Below are 23,645 nucleotides of genomic sequence, written 5' to 3' on the forward strand. Positions count from 1 at the left end.
CAATGGTGTGTTAGTTTCTGCTTTATAACAAAGTGAATCAGCTATACATATACATATATCCCCATTTCTCCTCCCTCTTGCATCTCCCTCCCTCCCACTCTCCCTATCCCACCCTCTAGGTGGTCAGAAAGCACCGAGTTGATCTCCCTGTGTTCTGTGGCTGCTTCCCACTAGCTATCTATTTTACATTTGATAGTGTATATATGTCCATGCCACTCTCTCACTTCATCCCCAGCTTACCCTCCTCCCTCCCCATATCCTTAACTCCATTCTCTATGCCTGTGTCTTTATTCCTGTCCTGCACCTAGGTTCTTCAGAACCTTTTTTTTTTTTTTTTGGATTCCAAATATATGTGTTAGCATACGGTATTTGTTTTTCTCTTTCTGACTTTAACATTAAGAAACAACAACAACAAAGGAATATCTTCTTTGAATCCTGCTTAGAACATTTATCTCCAAATGGAAAGGAATATCTGATTCACAGAAATCTTTTCTCCAGTCCTCAACCAGGTTATTCAAATCACTGAAAAGATACTTTCCCCTATTGTTAGTATGGGTGTTTAAATCTAACACCAAATTTTCCAGGTACACAAGACAAGGATTATCACGCTCTCAGATCATAGTAAAATTAGAATTAGAAATGGCTTTAAATATCAATTCTTTTTTCCATCACCACATATCTTCTACTGCACTCTCAAATGGGGAAGACTTCAAGAGCAAAACTGAAGGAAAAGAGGACAATCTGGGCAAAACATTAGCTTTTTCAACTTTTAGACTGCAAGTAAGTATATTACAGTTAATTTCAGGTGTTTTTCCTATGGTACCACAGAACTGTAATAGCTTCAAAATGGACCAGCAAATAAAAATTAAGTATTCTGAATACTCATAAATAATTCAGCCAGGTGTATTAAAAACTGGTAGGTATATATACATCTTGAAGTGAAATATTCCCAATAAGAAAAAAACTGAATTCCTGGATTAATATTTATTTCTCTGAGTTTTCTCTTGCAAAATGTCAGGGTGAAAACTTTATCACATATCTTTGTTTCTTCTTTTTCAAAAAAATATTAAATGGAAACTATGTTCTAATCAGCAGACTCAAGTAGAAACACTTTTGCAGATCGAAGTATGATTGTTATGAGAACCTATGTTAGTCTAACTAAAAGTGTCATTCCGTTTCCTAAAAGTCAACCAAAAACCATACAAAAAATAAAGCAAAAACTAAAATACTCTCAAATGTTTGCCATAAAAATGCTTGCAAACTAAAGTAGTCCTAATCTCCAAGAAAATACATTTTTTAAATGTATGTGAACTATCAAGGAAAAAACATTGAAATGAACATACTTGAGTATTCCTTATAATATTAAAAAGACAATTAAGACATTTCCTTTTTCAATAAACAAAAGGGATGGACTAAACATTTACTTTAATAGACACAGTTCTGTGCTAATTTCTCTTTCAAAACAACTTACCAAAAATATTGATTAGAGTTTTAACAATTATCAGCATCTTTTCTTTCAAGGATTCTATGAACGGCAAATATCTTATTATATAACCCAATACCTTTTTCTGAAGATGCCCCTTCATTCAGGATCTGGATTGCTCGTCGAATATCCAAGTTGAACAATGCCACAGCGGCAGCTCTCTCCCATTCCCCTTCTTGTACAAGGGAGTTCAAAAATGGCCCCATGTCGACATCCGTTCCTTTCTTTATCCACCCACAAAGCTGTAAAGCTAAGATTCTCTCTTCATTTAAATTCTGAATATCAGTTTGCTTATCCAACCCACTCCAATTATGTCTGCTGCTTTCTACCATTCCTAAAAAGAGAAACATCTTTATATTATTGTTTATTAGTGTTTGAAATGTATTTGGAAAATAAGTCAGTTTTACATAGGACTATTTCAACATTAGATTTTAAATATTCAACTTCTCAGCCACAATTTCATGATAGCATAAGTATAAAACATGCCACAAACAAAACACATTTTACATGTTGTTAAGTACAAATTTCCCCGAGTTACCAGAAAGAGCTGTGGGACTAACAGTCAATGCTTGATGGGCTATGCTGAGTCACTGCTTCAGAGCAGCCTCCCTGACCACCTAATCTAAAATAGGGTGCCATCTGTATTATCTAACTAACCATTGGTTCCTCTATGTCCTTTACCTAACATAAGCTCCCGTATTTTATTTAATTTATTTTCAGTCTTATCTCTTCTCCTACTAGAACATAAGCTCCAAAAGGGCTCGCATCTTTTCTTTTTTTATTTGAAAGGTATCCCCAGTGTTTGAGATCCAATACTCACACTCTCTCCCTCCCCCTTCTGCCACTCTATGTATGAATATATACATCTATATGAAAAAAAAATGAGATCAAAAACATCAAAGTACTTTGAAATGTTAAGTACTAAGCTAAAGTACAATAGGAATTATTTGAAGGTTCTCCCCCCTTACTAAACCAGGAGACTTTATGGCCTCATTTTCTTTTCACAAGGAATTTAAGTAATTCTTGTAACATTACTTAGATTGCAAACAAGGCAGCTGACCCTAACCGGGGGATAATTTCACGTAAGATGATACTTGGTGCCAAATTAAGGTAAAAGAAAGATGAAACTTAAGGACTCTATTAATTGCAACTCAAATTCTTAAAAGTTCTAGAAAGTTTTACCATCAAAATTGTCATTAATTATCTGTTCTTATTTTAACAAAAAGGATTTTCAGAATAAACTGAATTAGGAATTAGGAAGCAAGAATGTCCAACATTACAAATGTCTTTTATTAGTAGTAATTTACACTTGTAATTTACAGCATCCTACACTTATATAGTTACATATAATACAGTAATTATACATTTGTAGGGACTTCCCTGGTGGCGCAGTGGTTTAGAATCCGCCTGTCAATGCAGGGGACACGGGTTCACTCCATGGTCCAGAAAGATCCCACATGCCGCAGAGCAACTAAGCCCATGCGTCACAACTACTGAGCCTGTGCTCTAGAGCCCACGAGCCACAGTTACTGAAGCCAGCATACCTAGAGCCCGTGCTCCACAACAAGAGAAGCCACCACAATGAGAAACCCGAACACTGAAACGAAGAGTAGGCCCCACTCACTGCAACTAGAGAAAGCCCACGCACAGCAATGAAGACCCAAGGCAGCCAAAAAAAGAAAAAAGAAACAGAATACCTGCACGTCAAAAAGAGGAACAGTGCTCCTCTATATGCAACCATGAGGGAAGTCAGTGAAGACAAAATCACTTATAGCTTATGAAAGTGAGATTTTAAGAACTCTGAGAAAACTTAGAATTAAATGATAAAGTTAATAAAACACTTATGTTAAAAATTAAAGAAGACTTTTTATTCTGAATAACAAATTTAAACTGTTTAAATAGCATGTAGTCATTAAACTTCATGTAGAACAAGCTGCAGATGTACTATAAGGTATTTACTTTCTTATCTCCCGTATAAATTTTGGATTCATTGCTGATGATATTAGTTAATTAACTATAAAAATAACAATTTTAAGCAGGTGAACAAAAAGCAATTTATTTGTTAAACAATTCCTCACAGCTTAATAATTTCTAGTTTCTTAAGAGTTTTTATTTTCTTGAAATTGTGTCATGGAATAGAGATCAATGTGTATGAATCCAAAGAGTTCAGTGCTAGGAGGTGGAAAAGTATCCTGTAAGTGCATGGATATTGTGTCATATTATTTTGGCTGCTCAGAGACTTTCCCACTGCTTAATAACTATGCTACAAGAAATTCGGGTTATCAAATAAGCAATGTGATATTATTGTGGGTTTTTAAGTACATAGTCATATTATGATTTTTAGTATGCATGAATTTTTAAATATATGATTAATTTAAATCTATTTATACACATTATGCAATACTAAAGTGACAAGATTGTACCCCCAAAATTTGAGACTACCCTATATTTAAATAATAAAATCAAAGTTTTATGATGGTTGTGAGGGAAACAAGTGAAACAAGTTCACTTAAACATTAAAAAACATTAAAAAATTTTTTTGTTTCAAATACTACATCAAGCAAACACTGCTACTTGTAGATATGTTTGTTGCATTTTTACATCTATATAATAACAAAGCAGTAATTTTATCCAGTGTTTATAAGAACATTTTTGTTCTTAAAAACCTAAATCCCAGCAATTCTGCCCGTCAAAGTAATTCTTCTTAACAGACATGCTTTCTAGATCAGTTTACCATTTAAGTATGAAAAATATTTTCATCATGTTGGATGGAAAGCTGACCAACATTATATAATTTTCTGCCATCTTAAAATGAAGGAATTATACCTACTGACAACCCTGTGACCCTGCTCCACAAGACGTACAAGGCATTCCCTCAGAGCATGCATTCTCTTCTTCCTGATTGATTTCAACACTTGGCCCGTCCCCAAAACTAGCCTTATCTCCACTGGCCTACACCTCCAAGATTCTACCCACTCCTATCACAGACACACTCCAAATTATTCCTTCTCCAAAAGAGCCACTTGGTAACCACAACCTCATAGCCTTCCAGCTCACAATCTCAACCTCACAATCTCTTGACCACTCATATCTTTACTTATTAGTCTTCTGTCATTTTCCTCCCTATACAAGTTAGATCCCAAGGATCAACAAATGAATCATTCTCTTGCCAGTATTCTTAACTCTCTTGGTCCATTGTCCTTTATTCTTTCTTCTGCTAAAGCAACAATGCCCCCACAGTCCTCCCATTTCTCAAGACAACTCTTTCTCCTCTTGTCTCTATCTCCTCTCCACAGCCTCCCTGCTCTTCTCAACAAGCAAACCTACTATGTTGAGAAAGTAGGAGCCATCAAGTGGAAAACCTGTCAGCCTCTGATCACTGAACATTAAACAACCTGCATACCTTTCCCCTCTCCCTACTGTGGAGTAGGTGTACATCCTCCTGTGTCTAAAGCCAATCTTTCACCTGTGCTTTGGATCCCATTCCTAGGAATTCTGTTTTTCAGCCTCTTTACTCTGCATCTTCCAACCTCTTTCTAAGGGTTTCCTCTCATCAGCATTTAAACACACTTTAATCAATTCCATGTTAAAAATAAAAACTACACAAAAGCCCTCCCATGACTCCAGATTCACCTGCTGCTATCATTGTGTATCTTTTTATCCTCCTTCATACAATCAAATTTCTTGCAAGAATTAATTAAAATGGATGACCTCTTTCTTCAACCTACATTTCTTGCCCATTGGACATCTTTATCTAGCTATATCAAATTTATCCCAAAATAAACTCTTTTCTTATTTTCAAATGCATTCTACCTATGTTATTCCTATCTAATTAACTGCGATTAGTATTATCCCAGTTGTCTTGGCATGCTTTCATTTTTCCTTCCCCTCCATCCCCTGTATCTGATTAATTAAATTCTGTCCCACTCTCTATCCACATTTCTCTAGCTCTTCTGCCACTTACCTTCATAAGAACACCATCATATCTTGCCTGATAACTGTGGCTTCTGAGGTCCCTGCTATCAATCTTGATCCCCTCCAATCCATTCCACACACAGAGTGACAGCTCTAAAACACAAATTTCCCTAAACCCTTACCATGATTTCTAAGTCCTGGTTACCCCACTGCCTCAATTCTCTCTTCGCGTCCTCTCTCATGCTCTGTTCCTGCAATACTGAATGTGCTATGCTCCCTCTCCTCTGGGATCACTGCATATGCTGCTCCCTGTCTGAACCCTGTCTTTGCCTTTACCTCTTGCAGGAAACCAACACTAATTCCTAAAACCAGATTATGAATTCTTCTATACATAATTGTCTGTTCTTCCTCATATTATAACTATTTACTTGTCCATATCCTGAAGTACACTTGACCCTTGAACAACATGGGTTTGAACTGCATGGGTCCACTTATACACAGTTTTCAATAGAGAAAATACCTGTGTTTTCATTTTACAGATCTCTAAATGTGGGGAAAAGTTAGTGTTCGACTAAAGATCACAATATGTGGAAACAAAAGAATGAGGGTTTGAGTCCTGATTCTACCAAACTGTTTCAGCTTCCTGTCCTTGAATGAGTCATTTATCAATTTCTTTGTTTTTCAAGCAGAAATACAAGTATGCAGATTTTTGAGTGGGGTAAAAGGGATCAGCAACCCTAACTACCCCCTCTCCTTGTTTAAGGGTCAACTGTAGAATGTAAACTCCCCTAGAGCAGGAATGCTATCTATCTTGTATAGTCTCCATGAGTGAAGAGACTCAGCTATCTTGTTTACAGTTATGTCTCCAGTTCCTAGGAAAATTCTTGGCATATAGTGAGCAAGTAATAAATACCTGCCGAATGAATGAATAAATTTACCTCATATTACAGTTGTAAGAATTAAAGTAACATGGAGAAAGCAACAAGTATGATGTCTAATTCATAGTAAGCACTCACTATATATTATCTGTCAGCAAAGTTAAAATTTAGCTCTAATTAACTTGTGCATTAGGTAATGGTGGGCAAGATGGCTCAATGTGTTGACTTACTATTTGTTGAATTATTAGAGATACAATTAGAAAAGAAGTATGGCCAGAGAAAAGACTGAAACTTAGGACTGCCATCTTTGACAGTCATTTCTCTACTTTTTACTTTTTGGGTTGCAGAAACAAAATATCTAAACCAAACCAAACAAAAAGCCAAAAGTCTATCAATGAGATAATCTTTCCAACAGTAGTCTTTTTTAGTTTGGGTAAAGACTACTCTTGACTCAAGACAAGATACTCAGTTTGTCTCTACTGCACCAGAAACATATAAAGATATTCCATTTTCCCCCCTTGCTTTTCCTCAGAGGTAGTGTATTGGCTTTTCCCTGAAATATATCAAAGTACAGCTAGACCAGTCCCTCCCATCAGGAAGCTTGCACAAGCCTCTTAGATAGCCTCATCCACAGAGGGCAGACAGAAGAAGCAAGAAGAATTACTATCCTTCAGCCTGTGGAATGAAAACCATATTCACAGAAAGACAGACAAAATGAAAAGACAGAGGACTATGTACCACATAAGGGAACAAGATAAAACCCCAGAAAAACAACTAAATGAAGTGGAGATAGGCAACCTTCCAGAAAAAGAATTCAGAATAATGAGAGTGAAGATGATCCAGGACCTCGGAAAAAGAATGGAGGCAAACATCGAGAAGATGCAAGAAATGTTTAAAGAACAAACAAAGATGAACAATACAATAACTGAAATGAAAAATACACTAGAAGGAATCAACAGCAGAATAACTGAAGCAAAAGAACAGACAATTGAACTGGAAGAAAGTATGGTAGAAATTACTGCCATGGAACAGAATAAAGAAAAAAGAAAGAAAACAAATGAAGACAGCCTGAGACCTCTGGGACAACATTAAATGCACCAACATTTGCATTATAGGGGTCCCAGAAGGAGACAAGAGAGAGAAAGGACCCAAGAAAATATCTGAAAAGACTGTAGTCGAAAACTTCCCGAACATGGGAAAGGAAATTGGCACCCAAGTCCAGGAAGCGCAGAGAGTTACAGGCATGATAAAGCCAAGGAGAAACACTCCAAGACACATAGTAATCAAATGACAAAAATTAAAGAGAAACAAAAATTATTAAAAACAACAAGGGAGAACTGACAAATAATATACAAGGGAACTCCCATAAAGTTAACAGCTGATTTCTCAGCAGAAACTCTACGAGCCAGAAGGGAGTGGCACAATATATTTAAAGTGATGAAAAGGAAGAACCTACAACCAAGATTACTCTACCCAGCAAGGATCTCATTCAAATTCCACGGAGAAATCAAAGCTTTACAGATAAGCAAAAGCTAAGAGAATTCAGCACCACCAAACCAGCTCTACAGCAGATGCTAAAGGAACTTCTCTAAGTGGAAAACACAAGAGAAGAAAAGGACCTACAAAAACAAACCCAAAACAATTAAGAAAATGGTAATAGGAACACACATACTGAAAATTACCTTAAATGTGAAAGGATTAAATGCTCCAACCAAAAGACACAGGCTTGCTGAATGGATACAAAAACAAGACCTGTCTATATGCTACCGACAAGAGACCCACTTCAGACCTAGGGACACATACAGACTGAAAGTGAGGGGATGGAAAAAGATATTCCATGCAAATGGAAATCAAAAGAAACCTGGAGTAGCAATACTCATATCAGATAAAATAGATTTTAAAATATAGACTGTTACAAGAGGCAAGGAGGGCTACTACATAATGATCAAGGGATCAATCCAAGAAGATATAACAATTATAAATATATATGTACCCAACATAGGACCACCTAAATACAAAAGGCAATTGTTAACAGCTATAAAAGAGGAAATCGACAGTAACACAATAATAGTGGTGGACTTTAACACCTCACTTACACCAACTGACAGATCATCCAGACAGAAAATTAATAAGGAAAAACAAGCTTTAAATGACACAGTAGACCAGATAGATTTAATTGATATTTATAGGACATTCCATCTGAAAACAGCCGATTACACTTTCTTCTCAAGTGCACATGGAACATTCTCCAGGATAGATCACATCTTGGGTAACAAAGCAAGCCTCAGTAAATTTAAGAGAACTGAAATCATATCAAGCATCTTTTCTGACTACAACGCTATGAGATCAGAAATAAATTGCAGGGAAAAAAACGTAAAAAACACAAACACACTGAGGCTAAACAACAGATTACTAAATAACCAAGAGATCACTGAAGAAACCATAGAGGAAATCAGAAATTACCTAGAGACAAATGACAACGAAAACGCGATGAACCAAAACCTGTGGGATGCATCAAAAGCAGCTCTAAGAGGGAAGTTTATAGCAATACAGTCCTACCTCAAGAAACAAGAAAAATCTCAAATAAAAAATCCAATATTACACCTAAAAGAACTAGAGAAAGAACAAACAAAACCCAAAGTTAGTAGAAGGAAAGAAATCATAATGATCAGAGCAGAAATAAATGAAACAGAAACAAAGAAAACAATAGCAAAGATCAATAAAACTAAAAGCTGGTTCTTTGAGAAGATAAAACAAAATTGATAAACCTTTAGCCAGACTCATCAAGAAAAAGATGGAGAGGACTCAAATCAATAAAATTAGAAATGAAAAAGGAGAAGTTACAACAGACACTGCAGAAATACAAAGCATCCTAAGAGGCTACTACAAGCAACTGTATGCCAATAAAATGGACAACATGGAAGAAATGGACAAATTCTTAGAAAGGTATAACCTTCCAAGACTGAACCAGGAAGAAATAGAAAATATGAACAGACCAATCACAAGCACTGAAATTGAAACTGTGATTAAAAATCTTCCAACAAACAAAAGTCCAGGACCAGATGGCTTCACAGGTGAATTCTATCAAACATTTAAAGAAGAGCTACTACCCATCTTTCTCAAACTCTTCCAAAAAATTGCAGAGAAAGAAACACTCCCAAACTCATTCTACGAGGCCACCATCACCCTGATAACAAAACCAGACAAAGATTCTACAAAAAAAGAAAATTACAGACCAATATCACTGATGAATATAGATGCAAAAATCCTCAACAAAATACTAGCAAACAGAATCCAACAACACATTAAAAGGATCATACACCATGATCAAGTGGGATTTATGCCAGGGATGCAAGGATTCTTCAATATATGCAAATCAATCAGCACCATATTAACAAATTGAAGAATAAAAACCATATGATCATCTCAATAGATGCAAAAAAACCTTTTGACAAAATTCAACACCCATTTATGATAAAAACCCTCCAGAAAGTGGGCATAGAGGGAACTTACCTCAACATAATAAAGGCCATATGTGACAAACCCGCAGCAAACATCATTCTCAAAGGTGAAAAACTGAAAGCATTTCCTCTAAGATCAGGAAGAAGACAATGATGTCCACTCTCGCCACTATTATTCAACACAGTTTTGGAAGTCCTAGCCATGGCAATCAGAGAAGAGAAAGAAATAAAAGAAATACAAATTGGAAAAGAAGTAAAACTGTTACTGTTTCCAGATGACATGATACTATACACAGATAATCCTAAAGATGCCACCAGAAGACTACTAGAGCTAATCAATGAATTTGGTAAAGTTGCAAGATACAAAATTAATGCACAGAAATCACTTGCATTCCTATACACTAACAACAAAAACTCAGAAAGAGAAATTAAGGAAACAAACCCATTCACCATTGCAACAAAAAGAATAAAATATCTAGGAATAAACCTACTTAAGGAGGTAAAAGACCTGTACTCAGAAAACTATAAGACACTGATGAAAGAAATCAAAGTTGACACAAACAGATGGAGAGATATACCACGTTCTGGGATGGGAAGAATCAATATTGTGAAAATGACTATACTACCCAAAGCAATCTACAGATTCAATGCAATCCCTATCAAATTACCAATGGCATTTTTTACAGAACTAGAACAAGAACTCTTAAAATTTGTATGGAGACACAAAAGACCTCTGAATAGCCAAAGCAACCTTGAGAAAAAAAAAAACAGAGCTGAGGAATCAGACTTCCTGACTTCAGACTCTACTACAAAGTTACAGTAATCAAGACAATATGGTACTTGCAGAAAAACAGAACTATAGATCGATGGAACAGGATAGAAATTCCAGAGATAAACCCATGCATCTATGGTCAATTAATCTATGACAAAGGAAGCAAGGATATACAATGGAGAAAAGACAGTCTCTTCAATAAGTGGTGCTGGGAAAACTGGACAGCCATATGTAAAAGAATGAAATTAGAACACTCCCTAACACCATACACAAAAATAAACTCAAAATGGATTCAAGACCTAAATGTAAGACCAGACACTATAAAACTCTTAGAGGAAAACACAGGAAGAACACTCTTTGACATAAATCACATCAAGATTTTTGACCCACCTCCTAGAGTAATGGAAATAAAAACAAAAATAAACAAATGGGACCTAATGAAATTTAAAAGCTTTTGCACAGCAAAGGAAACCATAAACAAGACGAAAAGAAAAACCTCAGAGTGGGAGAAAATATTTGCAAACAAATCAATGGACAAAGGATTAAACTCCAAAATATATAAACAACTCATGCAGCTCAATATTAAAAAAACAAACAACCCAATCAAAAGATGGGAAGAAGACCTAAATGAGCAGGAGACATTTCTCCAAAGATGACATACAGATGGCCAAGAGGCACATGAAAAGATGCTCAACATCACTAATTATTAGAGAAATGCAAATCAAAACTACAATGAGGTATCGCCTCACACCAGTTAGAATGGGACCATCAGAAAATCTACAAACAACAAATGCTGGAGAGGGTGTGAGGAAAAGGGAACCCTCTTGCACTGTTGGTGGGAATGTAAATTGATATAGCCACTATGGAGAACAGTATGGAGGTTCCTCAAAAAACTAAAAATAGAATTACCATATGACCCAGCAATCCCACTACTGGGCATATACCCATAGAAAACCATAATTCAAAAAGACATGCACCCCAGTGTTCACTGCAACACTATTTACAATAGCCAGGTCATGGAAGCAACCTCAATGCCCACTGGCAGACGGATGGATAAAGATGTGGTACGTACATACAATGGAATATTACTCAGCCATAAAAAGGAATGAAATTGGGTCATTTGTAGAGATGTGGATGGACCTAGAGACTGTGATACGAGTGAAGTAAGTCAGAAAGAGAAAAACAAATATCGTATATTAACGCATATATGGGGAATCTAGAAAAATGGTACAGATGAACTGGTTTGCAAGGCAGAAACAGAGACACAGATGTAGAGAACAAACGTATAGACACCAAGGGGGGAAAGTGGCAGGTGGGGGGGATTAAAAAAAAAAGTGCAGCAGAAACAATAAACCTCAGAATATTGAGAATGCAATGTGGTCTGACCTCCTATATAGCTGTAAATACTATTTATGGGGGTAATACATAACTGTCCTTTTACTTTTATTAGTAAAAATGGAAGTCTCTAATTAAACTCTTTCATTTTATTATTTATAATAAAACTTACTTTTTTGGGTCAAGAGCTAATGAGAGAACACCAAAATGAAATAGATGATATAAGTAGTCTACTGAATCTTCAATGTGAACCACAGTAATTTAAAAGTCCTTTAAAAAATCAAAATAATATAACCATTTAATTGAAATGTTTAATGTACTCTTATTAAAAAACAGCATTTTATTTTGTATTTTTTTGTAGAGTATTTATGAAAGTCCTATAAAAAAAAAGTTAGATTTATTACTTCTACTGCCACTCTTTGACTAAATAATGTAAACTGCTTTTCTAGCAGCTTGAGTTGGGCCCAAATTTGACTGCTATCAAAAACTAAATACCAAATCCTATGTTGGGAAGATAACTATAATATAACCCACAATTCAATTCCAATGAAGACAATAAGAACAACTGTTTAAAGAAGTCAGTGAAAAAACAGTAAGTTTGGCTCTTCTGTCATCTTTATTTTACTCTTAAATAGTTTATTAATTTGAATCCTACATTAATTCATGCATCATTCAATCATCAAAGACTACTTCACATACAGATGGCCAAAAAACACATGAAAAGATGCTCAACATCACTAATTATTAGAGAAATGCAAATCAAAACTACAGTGAGGTATCACCTCACACCAGTCAGAATGACCATCATCAAAAATCTACAAACCATAAATGATGGAGAGGGTGTGGAGAAAAGGGAACCCTTCCACACTGTTGGTGGGAATGTAAATTGACACAGCCACTATGGAGAACAGTATGGACGTTCTTTAAAAAACTAAAAATAGAGCTACCATATGACCCACCAATCCCACTCCTGGCCATATATCCAGAGAAAACCATAATTCGAAAGGATGCATGCACCCCAATGTTCATTGCAGCACTGTTTACAATACCCAGGATGTGGAAGCAACCTAAATGTCAATCAACAGAGGAATGGATAAAGAAGATGTGGTATATACATACATATATATATATAATGCCATTTGCAGCGACATGGATGGACCCAGAGATTGTCATACAGAGTGAAGTCAGAAAGAGAAAGACAAATATCATATAATATTGCTTATACGTGGAATCTAGAAAAATGAACTTATTTGCAAAGGAGAAATAGAGTCACAGATGTAGAAAACAAGCTTACAGTTACCAAGGGGGGGAAGCGGGGGCTGTGTGTGAATGAATTGGGAGTTGGGATTGACATATATACACTACGGTATATAAAATAGATAACTAATGAGAACCTACTGTATAGCACAGTGAACTCTAATCAGTGCTCTGTGGTGACCTAAATGGGAAGGAAATCTAAAAAAGAGTGGATATATGTATATGTATAACTGATTCACTTTGCTGTACAGCAGAAAGTAACACAATACTGTAAAGCACCTATATTCCAATAAAAATTAATTTAAAAAAAAAGGAAAAAAGGAAACTGAATCTACGGCAATTAAAAAAAAAGACTATTTCAGGTAAGACACCTCAGGTAAGGCCATACCTCATGTCATAGTTATACAGTACTTACCATTGGGTAGCTAAGTGAGAAGGTTTAGGCAGCAAAATAAAAAGGGGTCTCCTTCAGTTGGAAATTTTTTAATTTAGTTTTTGTAAAAGCAAATACTGTGATAAAATCTGAACTAACAACCAGGATTCTATAAATCCTCTAATGTAATACCTTTCAAAGTGGGTCTTCAAAACCAATAATAGTGAATAAATTAATGAATAAATTTAGAAAGTCAATCACTTCAAAGAACCAAGACTCCTGCCCAAAAGAATTTTAAATATAAGAACAATTATGCATTTAACGCAACAATTCACTAAAAATATCTAGTCAAAAACAACACAACAAAAAAAGAATATTTATGTATACTATCCTGAGATAACTAAATTTGGGGGAAAAATAAGAGTACAAAAATTATAAACATATTGCAGAAAATAAAATAGAATTTTCTTACCCAAAGATGATTTTACAATTGATTTAATTCCTGAATAAACCAATGATCCTTTGTTGCCTGGAGATTTCTGATCCAAATCTTCTGTATACTGCTTCATAAGTATTTAAGTGCATAGGAAATACTAGTAATGATGCATAATAAAATATTTCAAAGCTAAATTTATTTTGATTTGGAGCCAATTCATAATAGGCATCAGTGCAAGAAGGTGGTTGGTTCTACTCTATTGTAGAGATATATTTTTCTTCCTCTTACACAATCTGAAAAGCAGTGTTTCAACAGTTTTAAACAATTTTACTTTGGAATTTTAGTATTAAGTAACTTGCATCTGCACATAAAACATTCAGCACGATATTTACAGACTGACTTTTCGGCAAATTTCAAGAACATTTCTACCAAATTCATCTTACAAAACTCACAATGCAAAGGATATAGTGCAGAGTATACCAGAGTGACTTGAGCTGTGGATCTTCATTTCCCGCTAAAATATGGTTTCTCCACACCTGTTCTGTATCAAGTCCGTACCTCGATAAAGCCCGAAGGCGCATCTTCGTTGCTATATCTTTTTCTAAAGAATTATCATTTTCTTCTTCCGCACATTCATACAAATGACGACCACAAGCCCACATTAAAGATGTAATTGGGCTCCAGGCAAGAGAGATCCTTTCAAAAACAGTGAAGTCAGACATTGTTCGGTTGGGAGTTACAACTATCATTCGATTTTGACTTGTTGGATGCCAAGCAAAGGAGGCAATGTAATTGTCACAAGGTTGCACACTTCTTTCAATTATTGTGGGTTCAGTTTCATCTCCAATGGGAGTGGGTGTGTGCTGCATATCATATAATCTAATAATATTACTATCCCTTGTTAAAGTGGCAAGCAGACCAGTCCTAGTTGGACACCACGCTACTTTTGTTAAGGGCTTTGGTTGCTCAGTCAAAGTCAAAACTGGCTTCTCAAATTTCCTAAGATCCCATATTGCAACCTGACCTTCATAAAAGGAAGCAACACGATCATGGAAGTATGGGTCTACTGTCACGCCCTGGACAGCTTTTGTATTCACAAACATCTTTTGGCTTGTATTCCGAAGATCAAAAATGGCTAGGTTACGATGCATACCAGCAAGGAGAAGTTTCTGGTCTCGTGGAAGCCAACAAAGAGAGAGACAAGCATCATTCTGTCCTAATTCATAGAGTGGTTTTGTTACTAATAATGTTGTTTCAGTTTCACCTGCCGAAAGTCTTACTTTCTCCATGGGAACTATATCAGGAGTGTATTTGCTGCAGATGTCCCAAATCAGCACTGAAAAGTCAGCTCTATGTTTATCTAGACCAGCAGCAAGCCAGTTACTATCCAATGGATTCCATGCAAGAGTATTGCATTGTCGTGCATGTTTTGGAACAAACTCTTTTCCTATCAAATCTTTGAACTTTGAGTTATGATCTTGACCAAGACTTGTAAGTACAACTCGACCATTTGCTTGTCCAACTGCTAGGAGACATTCAGGATCATAATTGAGATACCAGGCAACACATTTCATATAGGGTGTTTCTGAATTTATTGAGAGTAATGTAGCTGCAGACTCTTCAGATAAACGTAGAGATCCAGCTTTGAATTCTGAATTCACAGTAGATTCCACGTGATAAAGGCTAAGTTCTGAGTCACATACAACAAATCTATCAACCTGGTGTGGCGCCCACAATATATCAGGTTTGGTACCACTCATGCTTACTGATGATCTCCAAGAGTGCAGTTAGGTCCATTCACTGAAAATCTGCTTAAAAATAAAAAGTTTTAAAATGCTAACAAAATACAATTCTAAGCTGAATCAACTATTCAGAAAGTCAGGAAATTTTCTACACAGGTACTCTGTTTTTCAATATATTTATATTTCTTCTAATTGCTATGAATTCAAGACAATATTTATTAATAAAAGGGGAAAAGAAGAACTGCCTCCAATAAGATGAGCTGGTAGGAATCTGAGGACTCCATCCTGGCTTTATTTCCCATGATCAGTTATCTTAACTGCACTATTACTAGCACCTTCAATTTAACCTCAGGGTTGAAATAACTTCAGTGTGGTGAGCAAATTAATAAGTATGATCCATCTGAAGGGGATACAACTTTAAAGGGTTAGGAATCACGTACCTAAGCAACAAGTTTAAAGCAGCACTATCCAACAGAAACTTCTGCAATGATACAAGTGTTCTGTATCTGTACTGTCCAATATGGTAGCTACTAGCCACATGTGGCTACTGAGCACTAGAAATGTGGCAGTGCAAATTTTAAATTTTATTTAATTTTAATTAATTTTAATATAAATAGCCATATGAGGCCACCATAATGACCACTACCCACTACAGATTTAAAGTACAAAGCCACTAGTTTCTTCCTCAGATTTCAACGATAAGAAGCAGGAATGCATTGAGCGGAGTCGAGTTCAACTCCTAGCTCTGACATATACTAGCTATATACCTCAAAAAGGCCTTTGTGTTTGGGGGTCCTTTTATTTTCTCATCTGTACAACATAACTGGTTTAGACTAGTGTTTCCCAAATTTCAGTTATTCATGTACCACCTGTGCCATTATTTAATATTTTTATTTAAACTGACTCATTTTTAAAATCTGAAAATCAATTTTAATTTCATCATAAGGTCCATGAGTCATGGGTACAATATGCTAAATATGTTTTTTTCTAACATACTTAAATAAATATATAATATTAAAAATGCTTGATTGTGTTACCTAAAATCATCCTGTTTATGACCAGTAGGACACACTGCACTTTGGGAAACTGAATTAAGTGAGCATTAGAGGCTCTTTCAGTTTTCAATTCTATAAACTTCGAATAGGTATTTGAAACAGGAATTTTGAAAAGATAAATATGCTAGTAGTAGTTTAAGCACATAAGCACTAAAAATAGTTTTGCTAAAAATGGTAGTTTAATAATAAAAGCTACTTACAAAAATGTAAATTTCTGTTTTTAAGCAAGTCTGGCTAGAGGTAACAGTCTGGATTAAAAATGAACAAAGAGGGCTTCCTTGGTGGCGCAGTGGTTAAGAATCACCTGCCAATGCAGGGGACACGGGTTCGAGCCCCGGTCCGGGAAGATCCCACATGCCGCGGAGCAACTAAGCCCGTGCACCACAACTACTGAGCCTGAGCTCTAGAGCCCGCGAGCCACAACTACTGAGCCCACGTGCCACAACTACTGAAGCCCGCATGCCTAGAGCCCGTGCTCCACAACAAGAGACGCCACCGCAATGAGAAGCCTGTGCACCACAATGGAGAGTAGCCCCCGCTCACTGCAACTAGAGAAAGCCCGCGCCCAGCAACGAAGACCCAACACAGCCAAAAATAAATAAATTAAATAAATTTATTTTTTTAAAAAAAGAACAAAGATACTCATAATCTTCATGGCAACTGGTATCTGTACACCCATGTTGTCAGTTCTTAAAGAGTGAAGTTATGGTTCATTCATCTCTCTATACCCTGTACCAGATGCAGAGCCTGGCACAGACTCATAATAAAGATATTCTAAATAAATTCAGCTCAGACATATGTTTTGATCTTGTAAAAGTTTCAGTTAGGAATTATTAGTCTAGAATTTCAATAAACTCATAAAATTTAGATGACTGGGAAAAGCCTCTAAGAATTCTCATACCACCTTATTTCCTTCCTTAATAGTTCTGAAGCCCAAGATCAATCATTTCAATTATATTCTAACTAGCACCCTCAATTTCGTCATTTCCTGGCCACTTTTGCCTTCCCCGACTAGCTCAACTGTCTTCTTTCTTCCACTAAGGCTGCAGAGTCTCACAGCTCTGCAGACTGACTCCATAAAAAATTAAGGTAGACAACATGTCTGGCCTGTGGTGCTGGTTCAGCAGTTCTTTTTTTTTTTTTTTTTTTTTTGCGGTACGCGGGCCTCTCACTGCTGTGGCCTCTCCCACTGCGGAGCACAGGCTCCGGACGCGCAGGCTCAGTGGCCATGGCTCACGGGCCCAGCCGCTCCGCAGCATGTGGGATCTTCCCAGACCGGGGCATGAACCTGTGTCCCCTTCATCGCCAGGCAGACTCTCAACCACTGCGCCACCAGGGAAGCCCCCAGCAGTTCTTTTATTCATCTTGCCACTCTGGCCTTTATGAAATCAAAGTGATCTTTTTAAAATACAAACTTATCCAGGTTATCCAACTCCTGTTTAAAACCCTCTCATGGTTTCCAACTGCTGTTAGCATAGAGTTCTCATTCTTCAACAAAACCTACAAAACCCTAAATGCTTTGGCCTATCTACTGATCCAGCCTCAATGCACCCTGTTCTCCTCCCTGCTAACTGTGTTCTAGCTACACTGTCCTTTTCATTGCCTAGAATGTAATCCTCCACCCATCACCATACCTTTGCAAATACCATTCCCTCCGGTTGGAGCATTCTTCCCTCCCTTCTCGGCCATGTTAAAACCTGCTCAACCTTGACATCAACCACACTCTATCCCCTCCCCAATCTAAATCAGGTTACTTAGATATATACTCTCAATGGAGAATATTCCTTCCCTTTAAATCACCCTCTCGGGCTTCCCTGGTGGCGCAGTGGATAAGCATCTGCCTGCCAATGTAGGGGACACGGGTTTGATCCCTGCTACGGGAAGATCCCACATACTGCAGAGCAACTAAGCCTGTGCGCCACAACTACTGAGCCTGTGCTCTAGAGCCTGCAAGCCACAACTAATGAAGCCCGCGTGCCTAGAGCCCGTGCTTCGCAACTAGAGAAGCCGCCGCAATGAGAAGCCCATGCACCGCAATGAAGAGTAGCCCCCACTCACCGCAACTAGAGGAAGCCCGTGTGTGGCAATGCAGACCCAACACAGCCAAAAATAAAATAAATAAAATTTAAAAAATAAACAACAAAAAAATAAATCACCCTCTCCATCTCTCCTACTAGATTATAAACTCCTTAAGAGCAGGTGAAGTATCCTTTTTGCTCTCCATTTGAACCTCTAGTACCCAGCACAGTGCTGGGCACTTAGTAGATACTTAGTAATTACTTGTTAAATGAATGCATTTGTTAAATGACACCTCTCACACTGCTTTCTCCAAATTTCACTAATCTCCCCATGCTTACACCCACTGCCCTTTCCAGTAGGGGTTGGCTCAAGCCAAGAGCAAAGTGCTCACTGTCATAACTCATTCCAATAATGGGTAAGGGCCCACAGTGAGCAACCCTGAGAGGATCACTCTAATACACTGACTTTCGTTTATTCTATAAGCATTTTGGGGCATCTTCTATGTTCTAGACACCGTTTTAAATGCTGGGAACACAGAGGTAAACAGGGACAAATAAGGTCTCCTGTTGCTATGGAATGAACTGTGACCCCCCCAAAATTCATATGTTGAAGTGTTAATCATGACTCCATGTGACTGTCTTGGAGATAGAGTCTTTAAGGAGGTAATTAAGGTTAAGGCTAAATGAGGTCATAAGGGTGAAGTCCTGATCTGACAAAACTGGTGCCCTTAAAATACAGAGATACCAGAGCCCTCTCCCCAAGTGAGTACACAGTGAGAAGGAGGCTGTCTGCAAGCTAGGAAGATAGCTATCACCAGAACCAGACCATACTGGCACCCTGATCTCAGACTTCCAGCCTCCAGAACTGTGAGAAAATAAATTTCTGTCGTTTAAGCCATCCAGTCTATGGTATTTTGTTATGGCAGCCCAAGTGAACTAATACACTAATAAAACCTGCATTCTAGTGCTGAAGTTATGTCCAATCTTAAAGAGAATTTAAAAATTTAAGAATGAGAAGGAAAAGAAGCACCTTGTGTAACAGGAAGTAGCTAACACAACAAAAAGAAGGAACAGATGCTGCCAAGTGAGGCTTTATTCATACTCATGCCCTTGCAAACAGAGGAAACCTCTTAACTGGAGGTATCCTTAGATCTGGCCCATCTTCCTATCTCACTGAAAGACAAATGCTAAAATAAGCACACTTTTTATATAGGCTTTCTTCCTACAACTGTACTCTTTACACAAATGATCCATGGTTAAAAAAAAAACTGGGTGCCACATGGAAAAATCCATCTTAGAAAAAAAAAGAAAGTGTTACTATAATTTTTAAAACAATTTGATTTACATGACTCTCAATGAAGAATCATCCGTATTTCTTCTGATATTGTGCACATATTTATATTACCATCCACAAAATCTGACTACAGTAACTCATACAGAATCACAGAACTTGAGAGTTAGAAAGAGGCTAGCAAACCCTGCGTAATTCACATAGGAGTAAAGAGAAGACCAGATGTTTTGATTCTTTTCCAACACCACCCTACTCCCATCCTAGATTACTGCACAGAGAAAGGGTCAGCTACATCACTTGCAGGGCCCCCTTCTTCAAAACTTATTAAGAATTTCAACACTGTGACAGCAGAGCATTACACCAAGTGCCAGGCCTTCTAAAGATGGGCCTTGTGTGACTGCATGGCTCACACGCCATGAAGCTGGCCCTGAATACAGAGGTACATCTATAAGCACCCTCCTAAGCAATGTACAGCTGACCCTTGAACAACTCAGGGGTTAGGCCGCGGACCCTCCAATGCAGTCCACATGTAACTTATAGTTGGCCCTCTGTATAAGTGGTTTCTCCTTATCTGTGGTTCTGCATCCTCAGATTCAACCAACTGTGGATTGTGTAGTACTGTGGTATTTACCATTGAAAAAAAAATCCACGTATAAGTAGACCCATGCAGTTCGAACCTGAGTTGCTCAAGAGTCAACTGTATTTCTTTACAATCCAACACAATATAGATGGATCCTGGATCCTGAACAAACACCACTAGGAATATGGTGGAGAGCAAAGAAAAGTGAGCCTGGAGTCAGAAGACCTCCAGCCACTACTAGCTAGACCCTAACAAGCCCCTTAATATTCCAAGACTATATATAAAATGGAGATAGAACCCACCCTATCTCCTTCTCACAGAGTTGTGACAATCAAATTAAATGAGTTCTATGCATCAACAAATGCGTCAGTATCACTACGATTCCCTTAAACAGCTCTGGAAATTAATGTTTTCAAATGCTGGAGACACTGAAAAATTGGGGGTAAAAGGGGTGGGATTTGCAATAATTACAGCTTATATTTAGATGCTCACCTTCAAGTATAACAAGCACTCACTTCCCATCAATGGTTTCTGAGCAAAGGAAAGCCATGATGATGATTCTGTGTTCCTCACCATAACATCTATAACAGCACTGTCCAACAGAAACATAGTGTAAGCCATATAACTTAAAATTTTCTAATGGCCACATTGAAAAAAAAAACCAAAAAGAAATAAATCTAATTTAGCAATATGTATTATTTAACCTAACATATCAAAAATATTATCCTTCCAACATGTAATCAATGTAAAATTATTAATGAAAAATTTACTTTTTTTCTTTTCTTTTTTTTTGTGGTACCAAGTCTTGGAAATCCAATATGTATTTTACACTTTCAGCACATCTCAATCCTGTGTGGCTACTGGACAGTGAAGATCTATATAATACTAAGTATACAAGGTATCCAATCACCCTTTTATGTTGTTGTCTTTTCTACTTGTCTTATCATGACAAATAATAACAGTAGCAGTTTCAAGAAATTTCTACCATCACCATCTTCAAGGAGATGCTCTATATATCTCCAAATTTCCCTTAAAATATAGTTAAACAAAAGGCTGCAAAGGCAGTCATTTGCTAAGTAATTTAGGAATGCTCGTGGCTCCTGTGAGAAGCTTTATCCTCTTACGGAATTTTCATTACTCGTATATGCAGAGGACAGAGCTACGCGGGTGACAGGCCCTTTAAGAAGTATTTATTTAGAGTACAACCAGAGCAAGGCTGGCTGCTCTGCCGGGTAATGCAGAAACCTAAGGGCGACTCCCACGCTCCAGACACCTGGCTGAGCTTCGCGTCCAAGGGGAGGACGCGGTTCTAGACAACCCGGCCGCGGTGGAGGCTGCAGCGCAGACCCAGCACCCCGAAGGAGGTCCCCGAGCCCGCGGGCCGCTCGCAGCTCTCAGGCCCGGCCTGACGCCCGGCGCGGTTATCCCGCAGCGCTGAACGCGACTCCCCGAGCCTCGGCTCCAAGGAGGACCCGGGGCCCGCACCCGCCCGGGCTTTCCAACTGGGCTCGCCCGGGCGCCTAGCGGCCGTCCTGGAGCTCCCGAGCCCTCGACTCGGGCGTCCCGGTCCGAGTGCGAAGACGCGGCCCGGCCCGCACTCACCGACCTGGGAGGCAGCGCTGCCTTCGTACTGCCGCTTCCGGCCTAGTCGCAGCCCCTCCCGACGGGGTTGGTCCACACGCCGGCAAGATGGCGGCCGCACGACGCGGCCAGTAACCGGGGCCACAGGACCAGAGGGTCCACTACCCGACCACCGCGCCTCTCAGACGCGCGGACTTGCCTGGGCCTGGGAAGGGGAGTTCCCCGCTACGAGCCCCGCCCCTCGCTCGCCCGCGGAGTCGCACCGCCCTGGGGCGGGGCCACGGCCCCAGAGGCCCCAGAGGCCCCGCAGGCCCCGCAGGCCCCGCCTGCTGTCCAAGCGCCCTGGTCCATCTCGTCAGGTCCCGCCCCCTGAGTCCCCAGGCGGGATCCTGGTCACGTGTAGCCGGACTCCTCTCAGAGCTGGGTTATCAATTTTAAGGGATTTGGATGCTTTAGCTCATTTAACTGGTTTAAATTTCCATTAAGGTACTTCCCTGGTGGTCCATGGTTAAGACTCTGTGCTCCCAATGTAGAGGGCCTGGGTTGAATTCCCGGTCAGGGAACTACATCCTGCGTGTGGCATCTAAGATCCTGCACGCCCCAACGAAGATGCCCTGTGCAGCAATTAAGGCCCTCACAGCCAAATAAATAAATATTAAAAAATAAATTTCCATTAAAAATTTATTTGTGGGCCATCTATGTAGTAGAAAGTCCAGGGTATTTGGTTCACGATTTATTCACTCATTTACTCATTCCACAAACAAGTCTCGAGTGCCTATTACTTGCTGTAATTACTCCCGTAATTGAGTGAATGGGGCTGCCACAGGTGTTACAAATCTTATAGAAGCTTTCTTCAGGTGTCCAGCAATCTGTGCTTGTCTGTTCACAGTTAAAGGTGGGTGATTTGGGGCTTGTGATAGATATAAACAGCATACTGAGCTTAGTCCTGATGATTTTCAAGGCGGATAGTTTGGGTAAGAGGATGAGTTTGGGGAGAGTATTGCCTGTGGAGGTATAAGGCTCCTTTTCACTCCTGCTGTTGGAGAAGTGGAGGCTTAGGAAGGTGCTGAGTACTGAGGGCAGATACCATAGGATTCATCACTTCAAACACTATCTTGCCAATCTTCTCAATAGTTTTGGTCCTGGCCCCAAATCCCCAACCTCAGACCAATACAGGTCCCTTCCTTATCCCCTCCTACCATACAAAGCTGAGGGAAACATCTCACACTCAGGAGGTGACTTTGCTTCCTACTTCAGAAAGAAAATTAAAACTATTAGTTAGGAATTTCCAGAGTCTCCTACTATTTTCTCTTTCCTTCCCCTCACATCTTCACTCACTCCCATTTTTACCTTCTTATAGCTGACGTAGAGAAAGAGGGAGGGCCCTCTATGCTGTTTCTCCTGGGACCTAGCACCATCAATTTTCTCCTCTTCCATGGGTCTTCAACCCCCTCCTTTCTACTGGTTC

General features: G+C 38.5%; 1 protein-coding gene across 2 annotated transcripts in view; it reads right to left on the reverse strand.

Annotated features, from left to right (window-relative positions):
* MIOS (meiosis regulator for oocyte development) overlaps positions 1-22,602 on the reverse strand; it is a 42,684-nt gene extending 20,082 nt beyond the window's left edge. The window contains exons 1-5 of one of the 2 annotated variants that reach the window (XM_082632327.1): positions 22,199-22,602; positions 21,089-21,188; positions 14,377-15,718; positions 13,947-14,045; positions 1,563-1,817 (exon numbers count right to left, since the gene is read on the reverse strand). In XM_082632327.1, the coding sequence (XP_082488453.1) occupies positions 1,563-1,817; positions 13,947-14,045; positions 14,377-15,670 (1,648 nt within the window). In that variant the 5' untranslated portion in view covers positions 15,671-15,718; positions 21,089-21,188; positions 22,199-22,602. Of the gene's footprint in view, positions 1-1,562; positions 1,818-13,946; positions 14,046-14,376; positions 15,722-21,088; positions 21,189-22,198 lie in introns of both variants that reach the window. The other variant, XM_082632328.1, reaches the window with a different exon arrangement.
* Between the last annotated feature and the right edge of the window lie 1,043 nt (positions 22,603-23,645).

This window comes from Mesoplodon mirus (genome assembly GCF_964341445.2).
Source record: "Mesoplodon mirus genome assembly, chromosome: 9".
NCBI classification, from domain to species: Eukaryota; Metazoa; Chordata; class Mammalia; order Artiodactyla; family Ziphiidae; genus Mesoplodon; species Mesoplodon mirus.